This window comes from Arachis hypogaea, chromosome 12 (assembly GCF_003086295.3).
Source record: "Arachis hypogaea cultivar Tifrunner chromosome 12, arahy.Tifrunner.gnm2.J5K5, whole genome shotgun sequence".
Classification (NCBI taxonomy): domain Eukaryota; kingdom Viridiplantae; phylum Streptophyta; class Magnoliopsida; order Fabales; family Fabaceae; genus Arachis; species Arachis hypogaea.
In genome coordinates, this window is record NC_092047.1 from 109,718,065 (window position 1) to 109,739,497 (window position 21,433).

At 32.0% G+C, this 21,433-nt stretch overlaps 1 protein-coding gene across 1 annotated transcript; it reads left to right on the forward strand.

The window, feature by feature from the left end:
- The first annotated feature begins 17,780 nt into the window (after positions 1 to 17,780).
- LOC112728192 (scarecrow-like protein 6) lies at positions 17,781 to 20,965 on the forward strand. The gene is made up of 2 exons (XM_025778237.3): positions 17,781 to 18,079; positions 18,259 to 20,965. The coding sequence occupies exon 2, from the start codon at positions 18,448 to 18,450 to the stop codon at positions 20,662 to 20,664; it is 2,217 nt and encodes a 738-aa protein (XP_025634022.1). The 5' UTR covers positions 17,781 to 18,079; positions 18,259 to 18,447; the 3' UTR covers positions 20,665 to 20,965.
- Positions 20,966 to 21,433: the final 468 nt, after the last annotated feature.

Below are 21,433 nucleotides of genomic sequence, written 5' to 3' on the forward strand. Positions count from 1 at the left end.
TGCACCATAAGCACCATTACCTTTGAGAAGGCTCTGTGTGACCTAGGGTCAAGCATAAACCTCATACCAGTCTCTGTAATGGAAAGACTGAAAATCTTTGAGGTGCAAGCTGCAAGAATCTCATTAGAAATGGCAGACAAGTTAATAAAAAAGGCATATGGTCTGGTAAAGGATGTCTTAGTAAAGGTTGAAGACCTTTACATCCCTGAAGATTTTATAATCTTGGATACTAGGGAAGAAGAGGATGAATCCATCATCCTTAAAAGACCTTTCCTAACCACTACCAATGCCATTATTGATGTAGCAAGGAAGAATTAGTCCTGCAATTGTATGAGGACTGTATCTTATTCAAGATACCTACCCCTGACTCTCCCTCTGACAAAAGAGAGATAATAGTGCAACACTTGGTGTTCCAACCCTCTTTCTCAGTGCAAGGCTATACAGAACCCCCAGACACCAATTCTAAGTTTGGTGTTGGGCAGCCATTATCAAGCACTGAAAATACTGGTACTAAGAAGAAGGCACCTAAAGGCTGGAGGGACAAGAAGATCCCCACTGAAGGCCTCTCACCTGGTATGAGAGTTGTCTTTACTGACAACCCAGTCGTTCCACATATTATGAACAAGGTCCTGTCTCTAGAGTATGTGAAGCTCATCCATGAGAGCACAGGCAAGACGTTCACTGTAAGGGATGAAATTCAGAGCCCCTATCCATCTCCGTAAGGAACTAACCGTCAAGCTAGTGACATTAAAGATGCGCTTGTTGGGAGGCAACCCAACCATAATTAGTTATTTTTGTTTTTCTTTAAGTTATTTACATAATTATTTCTTTGAGTTTGTGATCATGTGCAGTAATTAGAACAGAAATAGAATACCCTGCAGTAAGTACCTTGCTGGCATTGAACGCCAGACAAGGAGGCCAGAGTGGGAATTCAATGCCACACAAGGTATCTCTAATAGGCGTTCAACGCCCAAGGGGAAGCAGTCATTTGGAGTTTAACGCTAGGATGGAGATCTCTAGAGGGCATCCAACGCCCTGAATGGGGCATGCAGCTGGCGTTGAACGCCAGCCAGGAGGCGGAGACCTGGCGTTGAACGCCAGGAATGAGGTCCCCTATAGGCGTTCAATGCCCTATGAGGAGCATGAAGCTGGCGTTGAACGCCAGCCAGGGAGCAGAGGCTGGGCTTTCAACACCCACAAGCGGGCAGAAAATTTGAATTTCCTAGCCTCTCAGGATTTAGTGGGTCCTACAGAATCTCCACCTACCCCACTTTATTCTCTCTCTTACTTCCACTCTTCCCCACACACTCTTTCCCATAAACTCTCAACCAATCACATCCATACCTCTTCCCAAAAACCATCATAACTCCCACCAACCCCCACACACTTCAAATTCAAAATTTTCCACCCAATTTCCCACTTGGTTGAACCCCATCTCCCTTCATCTCTCCTATATTCTCTTCTTTTTCTACTCATTTCTTCCCTTTTCTTAATATTTTGCTCGAGAACGAGCAAACCTCTTAAGTTTGGTGTTGAAAAAGCCTTGCTTTTTGCTTTCCATTCACACTTATGGCACTCAAAGTCGGAGAATCCTCTAGAAAGAGAAAGAAAAAGTTGTTGCTTCCAACTCTGAAACTTGGGAGATGGAGAGATTCATCACCAAAGCTCATCAAAATCACTTCTATGAAGTAGTGGCAAAGAATAGGCTGATTCCTGAAGTCTCCTTTAGGCTAAAAAAGAATGAGTACCCGGAGATCCGACAAGAAATCCGGAGGAAAGGTTGAAAAGTTCTAACCAATCCTATCCTGAAAGTTGGAATCTTGATGGTACAAGAGTTCTATACCAATGCATGAGTTACTAAATATCATGATACAAATGTGAACCCAGGCCCCAAAAACTGGAGCACCATGGTCTGAAGAAAACCCTTGGATTTTAGCCCGGAAAGTGTAAGGTTGGCGCTCCATTTGCCAATAATGCAAGGAGACCCACATCCTTACACTAGAAGAGTACATTTTGATCAAAGGCTGAGCCAAGTCCTATCAAACATTTGTACGGAAGGAGCTCAGTGAAAGAGGGATGCTCAAGGCAAGCCTGTCCAACTAAGAAGGCTTGACCTCAAGCCTGTAGCTAGAGGATGGTTTGAATTCATCCAACACTCTATCATCCCTACTAGCAATCGGTCAGAAGTGACCATTGACAGAGCCATTATAATTCATTGCATCATGATTGGGAGTGAGGTGGAGGTACATGAGGTAATACCTTAAGAATTGTACAAGAAAGCTGAAAAGCCTTCCACCTTAGCAAGGTTGGCTTTTCCCCACCTTATATGTCACTTATGCAATTCAGCTGGAATTATCATAGAAGAGGACATCCCCATTGAGGAGGACAAGCCCATCACTAAAAGAAGGATGGAGCAAACTAGAGAGCCTACACATGCACCTCAACAAGAGCATATGGAGCCGCCTCAACAAAAAATCCATGAGATACCTCAAGGGATGCGTTTTCCTTCCAAGGCTATTGGGATCAATTGCACACTTCTCTAGGAGAATTAAGCTCCAACATGGATCAGCTGAGAATGGGACACCAAGAGCATTCCACCATCCTCTATGAAATAAGAGAAGATCAAATAGTTATGAGGGAAGAACAACAGAGACAGGGGCGTGACATAGAAGAAATAAAACGCTCTATTGGATTCTCTAGAGGAAGAAGCAGTCGCCGTCACTAAGGTGGTCACGTTCCATACTCCCCTCTATTTATGTTATTTTTCTGTTTTCCATGTATTTTATCTTATTGTTTGTTTCTAGTGCATGATCATCTTTATTTATGTCTTAAAGCTATGAAATATTCCATATATCTCTCACCTTGCTTAAAAGCAGCAAAAAGAAAGAAAAAAAGAAAGAAAAAAAATGGCAAAAAAAAAGAGAAAGAAAAAGAAAAAGCCAATAGCTCTTTAAACCAAAAGGCAAGAGCAAGGATCCAAGGCTTTGAGAATCAATGGTTAGGAGGGTTTAAAAGAGATAAAATCTTGGCCTAAAAGTTCAAATGAGCTCTTCCTCTAACTAAATGCTTATGGTGTGAAGGTGTCAAGTGAAAAGCTTGAGACTGGGTAGTTAAAGTCATGATCCAAAGCAAAAGAGTGTGCTTAAGAACTCTGGACACCACTGGCTAGGGATTCTAGCAAAGCTTAATCACAATCCTAAGGGGTTCACCCAGTTAAGTATCTGTGGTGTTTATGTATCCGGTGGTAATATGGGAAAACAAAGCGCTTAGGGTCACGGCCAAGACTCAAAAGAAGCTGTAATCAAGAATAAAAAAGAACTAAACTAGAAAAGTCAATAATATCATCTGGATTCTGAGTTCCTAAACATGCCAATTATTCTGAACTTCAAAGGAAAGTGAGATGCCAAAACTATTCAGAAGTAACTAGCCACTAGTCCCGCTCATCTAATTGATACTGAGCTTTATTGAAAACTCTGAGATTTATTGTATCCTTCTCTTCTTTTTAATCCTACTTTGTTTTTGGTACAAGCAAACGTTTAAGTTTGGTGTTCTGATAAGCAGATATTTTATACGCTTTTTGGCATCATTTTCATATAGTTTTTGTTATATTTTGTTTAAGTTTTATTATATTTTCATAGGTTTTAGTGCAAAATTTATATTTTTGGATTCTACTTTGAGTTTGTGTATTTTCTGATGATTTCAAGTAAATTCTGGCTAAAATTGATGAGCTTTGGAAAAAGTATGATTCAGAGACAGAGAAAAGACTACAGGTGCTGTCAAGATCTGACCTCCGTGCACTCGAAGGAGTATTTTTGGAGCTACAGAGGTCCAAATGGTGCACTCTCAATGGATATGAAAAGCTAATATCCAGGGCTTTTTAGAAATATATAATAGTTTATACTTTGCTCTGAAAATGAAGGCCCAAAACTGGGATTCAACGCCAGTCACCAACCCAATTCCTGGCGTTGGACACCCAAAAGGGAGCAGCTGGCGTCCAACGCCCAAAAAGGAGTCCAAAGCTGGCGTTCAATGCCCAAGAGGGAGCACCAACTCGTGGCTTCACTCAAGCTCAGCCCAAACACTCACCAAGTGGGCCCGAAAAGTAGATTTTCGCACTACAAGACTAGTTTATCTTATTTCTGTAATTCTTAGTTATCAGACTAGTATATATATGAGGAGATCACCCTTGTTTAGGATCTTGGACCATAGACCTTATACCATATTTTAGAACATTATTGTAAGCTATAACTCACTAACCTCCTAGGTTAAGGTTAGGAGCTCTGCTGATTCTTATGGATTAATAATATCACTATTCTATTTCAATCTATGCTTGATTCCATTCTAAGATGTATCTTCGTTCTTCATCCTAATGAATTGGGAGTATAACTTGACCGTCATCCCTATTCTACATGGGTTCTTGCGAGTCCTTGACGGGATAGTTGATGAGGGAAAATCGATTCTACACAAACTAACCAACAAGTGTACCGGGTCGCATCAAGTAGTAAAACTTACGAGAGTGAGGTCGATCTCACGAGGATTGATGGATCAAGCAACTTTAGTTGGATGACCAGTCTAGTTAAGCGAATATTTGATGAATTGAGTGAAATTGGATCAACAGAGAGTAAATTGCAAGAAATTAAAATGCTGAAAGTAAATTGGCTAAAACTTAAATGGCAAGAAAGGTAAATTGCTGAAACTTAAAAAGCAAGAAACTAAAAGGGCTGAATCTTAAATTTCAAGAAATGTAAATAACTGAATCTTAGAGTGCAAGAAATTAAAATTGCAAAATCTAAAGTAAAATGAAACTTAAATTGCATGAATAATAAAGGGAATTGGGTGTAGGAGATCAAAACAGCAGTAAACATTTGCAGAATAAAGTAAATTCAAAGAGATCTAAATTGAAGAAATTCAAGGAAAATGATTCATCAGGGATTGGAGATATCATAATCCATCATGAACCAATTAAGTCTCAACTCCTTTCTCAATCATATGAGTAGATTTATGGCAGATTGAAATTGATTGGATCCCAATTTCTTGGCAATCCAATCTCTCTAATCACAATCAATCTTGCCAATTCCTTAATCTAATTGTCATGAGAAGAGTTAGAGCACATTCTCTCATCCATATGCCACACAAATTCTTAAAACCTCAATTCCTCCCAAATGGTGTTGGTTAGGAGAATTGTGAAAGATAGAGCTCCAATTCTAATGTAGATGATTCCCTTTCCGAGGCTCACATCCACATTCAGTTGAATTAAACCCCTTTCCGGAGTGAATAATTCACAATCAAAACAGAAGATATCCTATAGCTACACAATTGAATTGAGAAGAAGAAGAATTTCATTGATTCATTATGATTACAATAGAGCTCCTCCCCCTAATGAATTTGGGGTTTAGTTCATCATTGCTCCAATTAAAATAGAAAAAAAAGAAGTTGCAGAAAAATACAGAAGAGAAAATACAAAGAGAATTGAGTGCAGAGTTTCCCAATTGGGATTCTGACTCTCTAGCCTCCCAGATTCAGATCTGCTCACCCCTTATAAATCAAATTCTTCTCTATTTATACACTTTCTAATTCAATCTTCAAATCCTTGGATTGGGCTTTTGGCTTTTACTGAAGTGGGTTGAAGTGGCTCCAATGCTGTTGTGAAGAGAAGGGTGCTCAATTGCAAGGTTCTGATATCCACGTTTGAGGACAAACGTTGAGTCTAACGCTTTCTTAAGGAAAATTGGAATCTGGGTGTGTTCAGCAACGTTTGACTCAACGTTGGGGTACCAACATTTGCCTCGCCACGCGTACGCGTGGATGGCTATTTTTGCCCTTCCACGCGTGCGCGTCTTCTATGCGTTTGCGTGGTTGGGATAGATTGCACGCCCATGCGTACGCGTCATTGACGCGTACGCGTCGATGCAATTTTTCCTTTTCCAGAATTTGAAGGCTTTTTGAAGACGTTTGCCCCAACGTTGGAGTGACAACGTTCCCTGCAATGTTGGCATACCCACGCGTGCGCGTGGGTTATCATATTTCCACGCTCACGCGTGCGCGTGGGTGCCAATTTCCAAAATCCTAATTTTGAAGGTTTATCGCGCGCGTTTGCCTCAACGTTGGAGTGGCAACGTTCCCTCCAACGTTAGCCTATCCACGCGTGCGCGTCACCCACGCGTGCGCGTGGATCATCAAAATTCCACAATGCACGCGTGCGCATTACCCACGCGTACACGTCGCAATAAAATTTTCTAAATTCTAGAAAACAAACTATATTGAAAAACGTTGGAGGTAACATTGACTCACCAACGTTCCCTCCAACGTGGGAACCAGAATTTTGCAGCAAATGTCACTGCTCCTTCTTCCAACGTTTGAGGCAACGTTGGTGGGCCAACTTTGGCCACCAATGTTGCTTCTTCTGCTTTGCTTCTTCCTCTGCTTTTTCCTCTTCTTTCTTGCTTCTTGCTTGCCTCTTTTTCACCTATAATCAATCAAACAATTGCATCATTCATAACATTAGGTAAAATTAGCGAAAAACCTTGTAAAAAATCACATAAATACCCATGTCTGATTGAACTAAGGGATGCATGAAATTCCAATCCAATTACTTACTTATTGTGCAAGAAAGTACATGAAACCTAATAAAAACAAGTGAAAAATGCTTTTGAAACTAGCATAAGATGACTTGTCATCAATAGTACTGAACCACAAACTTAATTAACCACTCTATATAAGTCTTTTAGGAGTGGAACGTAACGGAAGTGTACCAAACTTACTTTTAGTAATTCATTGAAAGATATTTTTTAGTTCAATTCAATTTATAGTACATTGCATCATGTGCATTACTTGTTCTACAAGTTTTTCTTTCTTTACTCTTTTAATTCAACCCTCTCTAAAATAAAGAGTAAGTTATCATCTTATAACACATGCCTAATAGTTATTGAATAAAATTGATTAACTTATCATGATTAACTTTAATTCTTAATTTAACTTAAATTTTGACAACCAAATTAATTATCCATAGTATAACGTTTTTGCAATTTATAAAATCACTAGAGAAATTTCATAATTTTTTATTTTTTTCATACTACATACCTATTAATTAGTTTCAACCACAAAATAAAAAGTTTAAAACTCTTTCTCAAAAATCTTCTTCATAAGAACTTCTTAAGTCTCTTCCTTCTCATATTCCATGCAAATTGATGTTCTCTTTTTTTTTCTACTGTTATTTTTATTAAGTTTCTCTTACATACTTTAATTAATTCATCATATAATGACAATGAGAAATTCACACTATTAGTAGTTTAATTTAGGGTAAAATATATTTTTTGTTTTTTAAATTTTTAAAAAATTTTAAAAATATTCCTAAATTTTATTTTGTTTCAATTTTGTCCTTAAAATTTTCGATTTGTATCAAATATACCTCTGATAGTTAAATTGTTTAGAAAATTTAGAATGAAACTAGCAACAATGTATGACAATTACGTCTAATTTATTTATGTTAAAGGTTGTTCTTTTAAAATTGTTGTTGAATTAATTCTAATTTTTTTAAAAAAAAAAAATAGCTGTTAGAAGTATATTTAATATAAATAAAAAAATTTTAAAATAAAATTAAAATAAAATAAAATTTAGAAATATTATAAAAACTTATATCAAACATCAAAAATAAAAAAAAAATACTTTATTCTTTAATTTATAATCCATTTTAAAGACCACAACTTGAAAGGAATTCTTATTCATGAAAATCAAATGCTTTGTGCAAGTATCATTATTGTATCTCTTAATATATTTATAATCATCTAATAATGACGACAATAATACGGAGCAAAATATAATCTTATAAAAAAAGTTTTAAGTATATCGAAAATACCGATATTCCAGTTATTTTAATCGTTGATATAAATTATAAAAAATATATATAATATATTAATTGAAATCAACTATTAAAACAATTGAAATATCGATATTTTTCAGTACCCTTAAAATTTTTCCAATCTTGTGCACTAAAATTATTATCACTCAATTTCTAGATATAAAAGGTACATTCACAATCTTCTTCTTATCACTATAATGATTTTGATCATCATCGATACTAATACCAATATATAGATAAAAAAATCATAATTAATTACTAAAAGAGATAGTTTATCCTTTATTTAAAAAAAAGTAGAATAAAATTTATCTAAATATCAATTCAAACAGTTGGAATTTCGGGACTGTGAATCGATCTCTTGTTTCTTTCGTGTTTTTTTTTTTGGGCATCCTTTTCTGTTGTGACATAATAATAATAATAATAATAATAATAATAATAATAATAATAAAGGAGAAGAAGAAAAACAGATATTCGTTTTCTTACTAAAGTTCTTATCTACAATAGCACCTATTGTTAGTGTTGCAAGTGTGAGGAGTGTTGAAGTTAGTCCCACATCAAAGAAAGCATGGAAGAGTGAGGAGTTTATAAGATGAGAGACCCATTAACTTGACACCTTAAGGTTTTGAGTTAGATGTGGTGTCTTCTCATCTTATGTTCTCTCACTCGATTCCTCCCCGAAATCTCCCCGGTTGTCGAGAGCTCTCCACGTTCGACCCAACAAAGTGGTATCAGAGCCGATGGTTTAATCGGTCTGGTTTAAGGAGTATTCAAGGTGAAGCATCGAAAGTCTTCCCGGCAAAGGTGGTCCGGGCGGCGTGTCCCGCGGTGTTTTGCGGCGGTGTGATGGACGAATACTCGTGGTGGTGGAGGAGCTAGAAAGAGGGGGAGTTGATGCTTGATGTGAGGCTCACACTTGAGGGGGAGATTGTTAGTGTTGCAAGTGTGAGGAGTGTTGAAGTTAGTCCCACATCAAAGAAAGCATGGAAGAGTGAGGAGTTTATAAGATGAGAGACCCATTAACTTGACACCTTAAGGTTTTGAGTTAGATGTGGTGTCTTCTCATCTTATGTTCTCTCACTCGATTCCTCCCCGAATTCTCCCCGGTTGTCGAGAGCTCCCCACGGTTGGCCCAACACCTATAGCAACAATGCGCAGATTACTGGACACGTTGAAGTATCTATTTTTTTTGGATTTATTTAATGCCATAATGTTTGGACTTTAATTCCAAACCTGCGTCGTATTAGACCTGAAATTCATTCTAACTTATACACACGTTATTCAACGCTGAACTACTACTAGGCTAGCTAATTTCAGTTACCTACAACAATAATTAACAACTTATCTAACTATCATATGTGGACCTATGGATTGGACAACTGAACTATGCCTAATCCACATTATTATTATTATTATTATTATTATTATTATTATTATTATTATTATTATTATTATTATTATTATTTGTTTTTGTCAAACTCTAGTTTCTGTGCATGGAATTTGGAATCACAAGTAAGCTTTTATGATAGGATAATCACAAGGGAACAAAGAAGCAAATTAACACATTAGCTTTTAAGTGATGTGATATAAGGCATGGCTTAGATTTATAAGCAAGATTAAGATAAGTTTCTCATTGCCTCACCTAATCAGGCAAATAATAATAATAATAATAATAATAATAAAAAAATTTAAATAGGATTTTTTTAATCACCGTACCAGTTTTATTCTCTCCCATATTTACACATTTTTTAGGATAAAATATTGTTTTAGACCCTAGTTAATATTTAGATTAAAATTTATTTTGTTCTTAATATTTAAAATATTTTATTTTTATCTTAATAAATATTTTATTTTGTTTTATTTTATCATTTGGTTAAAATTATTTTTTGAAAATATCTTTTCTTTTATTATAATTTTTTGTAGGTAATGAAAAAATTGCAATTGTAGTCATTATAATAGTAATGATAGTGATCTATAAAAATAAAAAAAATAAATAGAAAATTGTAATTTTAAAAGAAAAATAATTTTGACCAAAAATAAAAATATAATAAAATAAAATATAAATAAGACAAAAATAGAATATTTAAATGTTAGAAATAAAATTAAAATTTAATAAAAATATTAAATACTAAAACAGAACCCTAGCCTACCTTTAACTACTGAACTGTAATTACTTTCGTGTTATTATCTATATTTTTAAAAAATTAATCAGCAAAGGCAAAAACGCAACTTGACGAATACTGGTCTCACAAGGTACTAGCACATAATTATAATTTAATTTTGTCTCCCAAGGCAACAGTTTCAATATGAATAAAATTGTACCTTCTGCCACCTAATCCTCTAACTTGGCTGGCTCCTTAGTCGTTGATGGCAAAATATGATATTTGAATACCTTACTGTAAGGTGTGTATAGGCATTTAACATAATTTAATAAAAAAGTTATGTATTAATTAAAATGAGAATTTATTACTAAAATTTAAGGGTGACCAAATAATCAATATCATGATGAGTAAGTAGTTTGTATTTAGGACTGGAAGTGAGTCGAGTCAGCTTAGGAACCAGTTTGAATTTGACTTGTTAATAGTTTGATAAGCAAAATTTGTGAGCTGGTACTAAGTCAAGTTTGATCCTGGAATTGTGCTCATAAATTAAATGAGTCGAACTTGAATTTGGATAAACTAAGCTCGTTAGTTCATGAGATGGCTCGATTATATATATATATATATATATATATATATATATATATATATATATATATATATATATATATATGATCTTAATTATTTAAAATTTAAAATTTATTTTTTATATATAATTTTATTGTAGGACATAAATAAAAAATTATAATTTATTGATAGATAAATAATATATAAAATTGATCTTTTTAAATATTTTTTAAAATATATAAATTATAATTTATTAATATAAAATTATAGATTATATTCCTATTATTTGAGCAAGATCGTGAGCTTTCCGCGAGTCGAACTTGAACTTAAGAAATAGACTTGATTGTTAATGAGTCGAGTCGTGAGTCAAGCTCAAATTTGTGAGTCGAACTTGAGCTTGGTCTAACTTGACTCAACTTAACTCACTTCCAGCCCTACTTGTATTATTAAGGCACTAGATTAATGTATAATACACCTGTTTAAATTGTAGTAAAAGTCTAAAACTACTCTTTTTAAATGTATATACCCACAAAAATAGACACATAAATAATTTTACTCTAAAGCATTATTTAATTAAAACTTTTTTTTTTAGTTTGTTTTAATCTTTGCATTGATATTTTTTTTTTAATTTGTCTTATGTTTTTTTTAGGAGATAATAATTATTGAACTTTAAACTTTACTGACATAAAAGTTCTGATACTAAATTATAATTTTTTTAAAAAAAAATTTAAACTAATAAAAAAATATATAAATACTTATATCTTTAATAAAAATATCCAAATATGTCTATAAATAAAACTAGGAGATTCTTAAAATATATAATATTATTTTAAAATCCAAAAAATAGTGAATTAAATCCAGTGCAACAAAATACTAACTTACTTTTGAATGGCATGATTATTATTTTTAGAAATAAAATGTATATTTAAAGAGATGTAAAAGAAATGTGTCAAATCATGAAGTAGCTAGAATACAAACAAGTGACTCAACATCCCCTAATAATCTTACCAAAACATTTCAACCATTTATTAGCTTTTCTTTTGTGTCATAGTACGTATGCTAATATCACTTTGTTTTGTAACGCCAATCAAACATTAAGATAGTGACATAGGAACGCATGCTCTACATTAATAAGCCAAGGCCTAAAAATATTTTATATTCAAGTACCAATACCATCCTTTAAATTATGCAGCCAAATTTCTCTTACTTAAAAGGTTAAAAAGGAAAAATAAAAAATAAAGAAAAGAAAAGAAACAATGATAAATTAAAGAAACCACCTCCGTTCTTCCCTACCTTTAAGTTATCACTGTTAATTATTAATTAGTAATTATTTAATAATAATAATAAGTTTGGCCTAAGGTTGAAGGATGGTCCTGAGCTAATTTTTTTTATATGGGTAATTTTAATATAAAATATAAAAATATTTAATTATTTTAGTATTTTATATTATTACGATAATAATACAAAATGAGGAGTATCAAGGCCAACAATTTTTGTGATTTGTAGTCATCAAATAGTCATCAATGATGATTTTAATGGTGTATGATTTTATTCAATGACTCACTTTTCTTTACTAATTACATGCTGGACAAAATTTAATAAATTTTGCTGGTTACATGCTGGCCCCTAGACTTTTCCATACAGAATATCATTGATATTTTATAAAAAAAAATATATTTTTAATTATAAAAAATAAAATATCACTGATATTTTATAAAAATAATATTTTTTTCAATAATATTTATAAAAAATCATAAAACTTATAACACATAATTTAAGTTATTTTTGAAAAAATTCACTCGTAATAATCTAATATTAAAAAAAAATATGGTGGTCCTGCTGTGACTCCATTTTCTATATTTTGTTTGTGGGACAGTGTTGCCATCACAGGACCACTGGCATGCTTTGCATTTTGCAATCAAGATGAGTTATCCATAGTCTATTTTGTTGCCCTTAGTTTAATTATTTGTAACATGCATTTAAAAGCTAGTAATGCACCTAATACAAATACTATCTTGTGTTAGATTATGCATTAAAATAAAACATAATTTAATCATTATATATATATATATATATATATATATATATATATATATATATATATATATATATATATAGAGTGATAATCTTTTCCTCAGCTAGCATAGTACTACTCTAGTATGATTTCTTCTATTGTCCATGGAGCTGACGTGTTTAGCATTCCTTTTTTCTTTTTACTAAATAAAATATTGTTTTTTATTATTTAGATAAATATTAAATCTCTATTTTATCATGTCTTATATAAACGGCTGAAATTTAAAAAAAGATAATAAATTAATCAAGTTTATGATATATGTTTTTTTATTTAAAAATAGGCTACATATGACTTTTTTCAAAAAAAAGAAAACTATAATATGCTATAATTTTCTAAAGAACGCTAAATTTTTTACATTATATAAAACGCATTAATAATTTTTATTTTAAATATTTAATAGTTATTATATAATTCAAATATTTATGCTGTTACAAATTTATTATACATTTTATTGATTACAATTACTTTTTAAAATTTAAAAGTTTTAAAAAATAAATTTTAAAGCATTGATTAGATAAAAATACTCTTCTACAAAGAAAAATATCATGACAAATCTCCTTAAATATATTAATTTTTTAATATACTACATTTTAAAATAACATATAGTTTAAAATAAAAAATATCATATTGTATTTCATGAAGGTGCAAGTAAATGAAAGACTTCTATATAAAGTAAAAATCTTAAAATATACATGTTTAATGCATTTTTTTATGATTATTTACAATAAAAATCTTTTAATATAGTATGAATAACATAAACCATTATAAATATTTTTTAAAAATATGTCAGCAAAAAAAGGAAGAGAGGGAGTGAAATAGCCCCCCAATTGGGGTCCATTGACACTAGACCCATGTGATTTCACTACGAAGATGCACTAAAATATGTTTTCACAAACAACTTCCGAGTTCAATGCATTACTATAATAAAGGAGTTGGCATGCCCAATAAAAAACGACATTATAGTGTCTAAAATATTCAGCCATATTAGATAATCATCATCATAATTATAATAAAAGATTAATAAGTCTAGAAGCCTACGTAAACCATGATGATTGAGCTTGAATCGTATATAAAATTTTAAGATTGGTTGCAATCTATGGATCCACTTGGGTATATATCGAAGAGAATTGGTTAACATTTACAAGTCTTCAGAAATAGATAATTTAATGTGAAAATAAATGTTAATTTGTTAGAGACTACTTTAATAAAAACACTAAAAATATCTTTTTTTAAACACGTTTATATATGTCATGTTATTATTGGACATCTTTATTAAATAGGTTAATAATTTATTTTTAATTATAAACCAGAACAAAATCAGTTTATTATAACAACAATAATAAACCTAATTGTTTGCATTATAATTATTAGATCTGATTTGATCCGATCGAATTATACCATCTAAACCGAATATCTTTAAATTTTTTGATAAAAAGACAATTATATCCTTAATTTTTTGTTTTTTAGATATTTAAATCCCTAAAATTCAAAAATACAATTAAATTCCTAAAAAAAAATTGAATTTATTATTATTGTTAAAAAAGAAATCGATTTTATTCTAATTTGTTAAGAAATTAAAAAATAATCAATTTATTAATACATCCAATAATAAAATAACATGTAAATATTTTTACAAAAAAACGTTTTACGCATGAACATCCTAATCTTTATGGGAGCATCCTAACTTATTTTGGGTACGTAAAAAGGGATTATTCATTTTTCTCAGAATAAACAAAACCAACAAGCATTCGGAATATGAATAGAGACCAATAATAACAAGTTACATGGATGTGGATGTCAATTTCAGTATTATTAGAGCAGTTAGTTGTATGCAATCGAAAAAAATAAATAAATAAAAATTGAGCAGTTGTAGATGATTAGGGCCAGATTCATTTTCAGTTAATTAGATTCGGTATTGTCCCTACTAAGCCTATAACCCTGCCTTCCCTAGAAATCTAGAATTAGAGTCTAGAGCTACATATTTGCAATATGCTAAGATTTATTACTAAGTGGCATCTACAAGGATTTCATTTCATAAATGTTTCAAATTTCAATATACTGTAATAATTATAAAAAAGGACAATTAATCTAAAATAGGAGGAGTATGATGGATGTTAGAAAAGGTTTTGCTTAAAATGGTGGTACATTTTGGGATTTACAGTGGCAACTGCCAAAAACAAATTCATATATTATAATATTTTTTAACTACAAATTTTATATAATATTATAAATTTTCTTTTAGAGAATCAGACTAAATTAGTCAGTTCAATCCAACTAATAAAAAATCGGTTAATAAATAATCAATTTGATTCAAAATAAAAATAAATTGTCAATAAATCAATCAAAATAAAAAATTGTAAAATTAAATTAGTTGAACCATCTTAAATTTTTTAGTAATTAACAAGTATATAATAACAAAATATTTTAAAAAATATATTTTATTTATAAATATATTATTTTATTATATCTGATTCAATTTTGATTTAACCTATAAACTTTTGAACCTTTTAATTCTATTGGTTCAATGATCAATTTAGTTTTTAAAATTATATTTTATTTCTTATTTTAAATTTTTGTGTGGTTAATATTAATAAGGATTTAATTAATATGTATTTTAAGGGTATATATTAAAGTTATTAATTACTAATAATTTTATTATTAAAACATAAAAAAATTTAATTTTAATTAATTTATTTTTTATTTATTAAAAAATTTAAAAATTTTCACTTATAATAATTGTAATAAGTACATTTAGAACATATATTAGTTAAACCTTATCAACAATGTAGAGAGAAAAAAATCACACACACTATTAAAGATTTAACAAATTTCCAATTTAATAATGTTAAGTAACAAATTTCTTGAAATTGTGAACGAGAAAATGAAGAATGCAATTAATAACCTATTCACATTTGCTATATGTATTTAAAAAGTTTGAAAAAATAATAAAGAATGAGAGAGAAAATATGTATTGCATTACTATTTATAATATATTTTATACCGTATAAAGAAATAATTTTGGCAAAACATTAAATAGTAAATTGACTCATGATAAAAATATTTAAAATCACATGCACTATTAAATCTTGATTTTTAATTTAATAATGTCAAGTAAAATTTATTGAAATGATGAAAGAGAAAATGAAGAATGGAATTAATAATCTATTCACATTTAATTTATAGATTTTAAAAAATTAAAAAAAATAAAGAATGAGAGAGAAAATATGAATTGCATTACCTATTTATAATATATTTTATACCATATAAATAAAATATTTTGGCAAAACATTAAATAGTAAATTTACTCATCATAAAAATATTTAAGATCACGTACAAAATTAATTAATTCTTTAAGATTTTTTCTAATTTAATAAAGTCAAGTAAAAGTTTGTTGAAATTATGAAAGAGAAAATGAAGAATGCAATTAATAACCTATTCACATTTGTTTTATAGATTTAAAAAAATTAAAAAAAAATAATGAGAGAGAAAATATGTATTGCATTACCTATTTATAATATATTTTATATCATATAAAGAAAATATTTTGGCAAAACATTAAATAGTAAATTCACTCATCATAAAATTATTTAAAATCACATACACTATATTAAAGATTTAAGATTTTTTTTCTAATTTAGTAATCTTAAGTAAAAATTTATTGAAATTATGAAAGAGAAAATGAAGAATACAATTAATAACCTATTCACATTTGTTTTATGAATTTAAAAAAATTTAAATAAAATAAAGAATAAGAGAGAAAATTGTATTGCATTAACTATTTTTATTATTATTACTACAAAAATATTATGTTAGATGTTAACTATAAATATATGTGATATTTTATTTTTTTAATATATATTTTATATTTTAATAATATATATTTTATATAAATCATGTATTTTTAGTGTACACATAATAATAGTATTATTATTGTTGTTGTTACTAACGTTTCTTAATATTTAAAGCTGATTTTATTATGCTATAAAATAAGTTTTTTTGTGTCTATCTCATCCATTCAATAAATTTTTTTTTGATAATTTGTATAGATCTCGACTTAAATAGGAGAATAAATATCTTTAATTTATAGTCAATCTCTTTTGCCATTCTCATCAACCACTAACCACAAATCACAATTTTTGGCACCCACACTAAATACATTTCAAAACCTCACCAAATAAGACATATAAAAATTACCTACATACAAATTAACACAAACTCATGCAGATATCATCTATATTTTTATTAAACACAATTTTATTAATCCCAATCTTCAAAAAAAGTAGAAACTATAAAAAAAAGAGACAAAAGAATAAATAGTAGATAAATATGGTACATGAAAAAAAAAATACATATATATATATATATATATATATATATTAAAATATAAAATATTTATTAAAAATAAATTAATAACATATATATTCATACATAATATATAATAATTGATTTTTTATGTATATATAATATGTTTCATTTACATAATAAACTATATAAAAAATTTCAAACATAGGCCAAGAGTAATAATAAAAGGAAAAAAAAAAACAAAAACTTCAAGTTATAAACCAGAAATAAGTAAAAATAATCGAATGTTGACAGGAAATAAACCAGCATGAATAGCATGATTAATATTAAAACATTTAGAAAACTAAATTAATGGTGTAAATAATTTAAAAGGAAAAAGTCTAGGGGCCAACAAATTTGTTAAATTCTGGTCAGTATATAACCAGCAAAGAAAAGTGAGTCATTGAATAAAATCTCACACCATTAAAATTATCATTAATAGCTATTTAATGGTTACAAATCACCAAAGTTGCTGGCTGCTAGTATTCCTAATTTAAAAGACTAATTTGACCAACCAGCAAAATTAGGGCCCTCAATTTTTTTTAACCATTTACTCAATAAAAAATGTATTGAGTTGAATTGGATTAGTAAAATGTAACTAAAACCGAACTAGTTAAGGTAATGTCCTAATGAGTAACCCTTGAAAATCGGGCTAGGTTGAAGGAACGAGAGAGAGAGAGAGAGATATGAATAATGGGATTTGAACACACGCGCCACATGTGAGAGTGTGGAAAATGCACTGATAGTGACAGCAAGCAACCCTACCAGGCAGAGGGGAAAACTACGTATGCAGACAAGCTTACACAAATTAGAAAATAAAAACAAAAATTAAATAATATTACTAACATTTTATTATATATATCCCAAGAAAAAAAAAAAAAAGAAAAAAAGTAGAAACAGTGTGAAGAGAGAGAGAGAGAGAGAGAGGGAGAGAGAGCACTTTACCACTCTTATACGCTGCACGCATCCCATCCCAGAAAAACACAAGCAACAACAAAGAGTGTTTGCCACACAGAAAAAAGAAAAGGAGAATAGAATCACATTCATGGCTTTCACCCATCACTGGAACTGTTTGGAGCTCAATAACAACCCACACAATCAACAACAACAACAACAACAACAACAAAACAACAAGCTTTAGAGGTGCCCATGTTTTTCATTTTTGTTTTTCTTTCTTTTGATTTTTAAATATAATTTTGTTTTGAACACCATGTGTTTGTTTTATTGTTTACATCAACAATTTGGGAACATCCCACAAAAAATTTAGAGCTTTCTTTTTCAAATCCAAAAAAGATAACTCATTTTTTCCCTGTATGTCTCAGCTTCGAAATCAGCTTAATTTCTAAGCCTTGGTTGTGGATTTGTAAAATCAAGCCCCATTGCTGCGTTCTCTTTTGTGGGTGTGGTTGTGGAGGCAAAAGGTTCAAACTTTGAAAAAAGCTGGAGTCTTTCGTGTGGGTGGTTTTGTGGGTTCTTGTTGGTGCTGTTGTTGTTGTTGGTAGCTTTCTTAAATGAAGGCGATGCCCTTTCCTTCTGAGGAATTTCAAGGGAAGGGAGTGTTGGATTTCTCTTCTTCTTATTGTTCTGCGACAGATCTGTTCTCACTGCTTCAGCATCAACAGCAACTTGTTAATAATCATAGTATCCATCAGCCACCACCACCACCACAAGAAGAAGAAGAAAAGTGGAGGAGACGGGAGGAAGAAGAAGAAGAAGAGAACAAAGGCTATGTGGGCTGCACTGAGCCCACATCTGTTCTTGACTCAAGAAGAAGCCAAAGCCCTCCTTCATCCTCCTGCACAATGTCCTCTTCTCTTGGTAGCAGCAACAACAGCACAAGCAAAGGTAGTGCTGCTGGTGGTGGTGGTGGTGGCTGCTCAGCCTCTGCTGCAGCACTAACCTCAGAGAACCCTCTTCCTCCTCCTCCAGAAGGATCCATGGAGAAATGTGGCGGTACAAGAATGATGGATGACTGGGAGGGTCAAGATCAGTCCATTCTGAGGTTAATCATGGGTGATGTTGAGGACCCTTCTGCTGGTTTGACCAAGCTCTTGCAAACTGGCTCTCACAATGTTGATTTCAGTTCGGGAGGGTTTGGTGTTGTGGATCAAGGAGGCTTGATTATGGACCCTTCTGTGCCAGGGAATTATCCTGCTTTCCCATTCCTTGGGGCCGAGAATACGGATGGTCACGTTGCAAAGACCGGTGGGGTTGCTGAACCCATGTTTTCATCCGGTAACAATCCTATGTTAGCCTCCACATCTCCAGCTGCAGGTGTGTTTGGCTCTCAGCAGCCTGTGTTTGGAATTGTGGATGAGAAGCCTCAGGTTATCAACCCTCAGTTTATGATGAATCATAATCAAGTTCAGTTTTCAGAGAATCCTTCATTCTTTGTGCCATTGACATACCCCCAAATGCAAGAGCAACATGTTGTTTACTCTCAGCAACCAGCGAAGCGCCCTCTTTCCGATGCAGCCGTCGGTCACAATTATCAGGTGCCGAGATTACCCCTTTTGGATTCGGGGCAGGAGCAATTTGCTAGGAGGCAGCAGCAGGCCCAGCTTCCTTTGTTTCCTCATCATAGTCAGCAGCAGAAGGTGAGTTCTGCCGGAGACGAGGCGAGCAACCAGCTTCAGCAGGCTATGTTTGACCAGCTTTACAAGACTGCTGAGCTGATAGAAGCTGGTAATCCGGTTCTTGCGCAAGGGATATTGGCGCGGCTCAATCACCAGCTCTCCCCGATCGGCAAGCCTTTTCAAAGGGCTGCTCTCTACATGAAGGAGGCATTGCAACTACTGCCCCATTCAAACATCTCCAATTTAACGGCTTTCTCACCTATCAGTTTCATATTCAAAGTTGGAGCTTATAAATCATTTTCAGAGATATCACCGGTTCTCCAGTTTGCAAACTTCACCTCTAATCAAGCCCTCATCGAAGCTGTAGAAAGGTTCGATCGAATTCACATTATTGACTTCGATATTGGGTTTGGAGTGCAGTGGTCTTCTTTTATGCAAGAGCTTGCCTTGAGAAATAGCGGTGCATCTTCTCTTAGAGTTACTGCCGTGGTATCGCCCTCAACCTGCGATGAGGTTGAGCTCAGTTTTACAAGAGAGAATTTAAGTCAATATGCAAAAGACATCAACTTATCATTTGAGCTCCATATCTTGAACATCGAATCATTGAGCTCTCCGTCCTTTCCCCTGGCCGGTCAATTCTTCGATAACGAGGCAGTTGCTGTAAATATGCCACTTTCTTGTTTCACTCATCATCCATCGCTGGTTCCATCGGTCCTTCACTTTGTCAAGCAGCTTAGGCCAAAAGTGGTGGTTACTTTGGGCAGGAATTGTGACCGAAACGATGTGCCTCTTCCAACCAAGGTAGTCCATGTTCTTCAATATTACTCGGCCTTGCTCGAGTCGCTTGATGCTGTGAATGTGAACCTAGATGTCCTCCAAAAGATTGAGAAGCACTTCATCCAACCATCTATTAGAAAAGTAATCGTGGGTCACCACCATTATCATTCACAAGAAAAGCTACCTCATTGGAGGAACCTCTTTGCTCAATCAGGATTCTCATCGTTCACATTCAGTAACTTCACAGAAGCTCAAGCAGAATGTCTGGTGCAGCGTGCGCCCGTGCGGGGATTTCAAGTGGATCGAAATCATTCCTCTCTTGTTCTATGCTGGCAGCGAAAAGACCTCGTGTCCGTCTCGCTTTGGAGATGCTAAACTAGCATCACTTCTTGAAGGTGCTTCAGAACTTACTACTGCAATTTATGTAATTGTTTGTGTAATTTAATTTAGGATTATCAATGGATCATACCCATATGTTTTCTTGACTAGTTGGGTAGATTCCGCCGTTTTTATTATTAGTATGTCACTTCAATTGTGGGTATTATTATTAATCATGACTTCCCCACCTCCATCTAGTAATTAATTGACTCTATGGTTTAAATTCTATCTCCATTGTTCCTTTGTTAACTTTATCGCAAAGCAAATTGCTTTGTTTGTAAGGAACAATTTGCCAACATTGCTGTTGTCTCTCTATGTTTATCCCCATGCTTTAGTTTAGTTTCAGATTAGTTGCTTGATCATGTGCTATATGTTCTATACATGATTCCAATATGTAGCATAGAAAATGTTGTGCCAATTCAATTATGTCTAGATACAGGCATTGCATTGGTCTTGTCGATTCTAATAGATTTAATTGATTTGTGTACTTGGTTGGAGTTAAAAAAATGCATTAGTATAATCAGTATTGTCTCATTTTGTTATACAATCAAATGATGCAGGTTTTGTTTATAGGCTGGCTTCACCATCATGAATAATTAATGTGTGTTTACATTAGAATTTAAAATGAATATAGCCCAGGATAGTTGGTTGATGAGAATTTTCACTTTCATATCCAAATTTGAATATGAAATCAATAATCCCGGGGATTTTGTGTAGGAGGAATTTAATTATTGATTTGTTGCTCTAACTAGAAAATTACTTTTTT

What these genes read in the sequence shown, in the direction of transcription:
- LOC112728192 (XM_025778237.3), top strand. Translation starts at nt 18,448, where the DNA reads ATGAAGGCGATGCCCTTTCCTTCTGAGGAATTTCAAGGGAAGGGAGTG.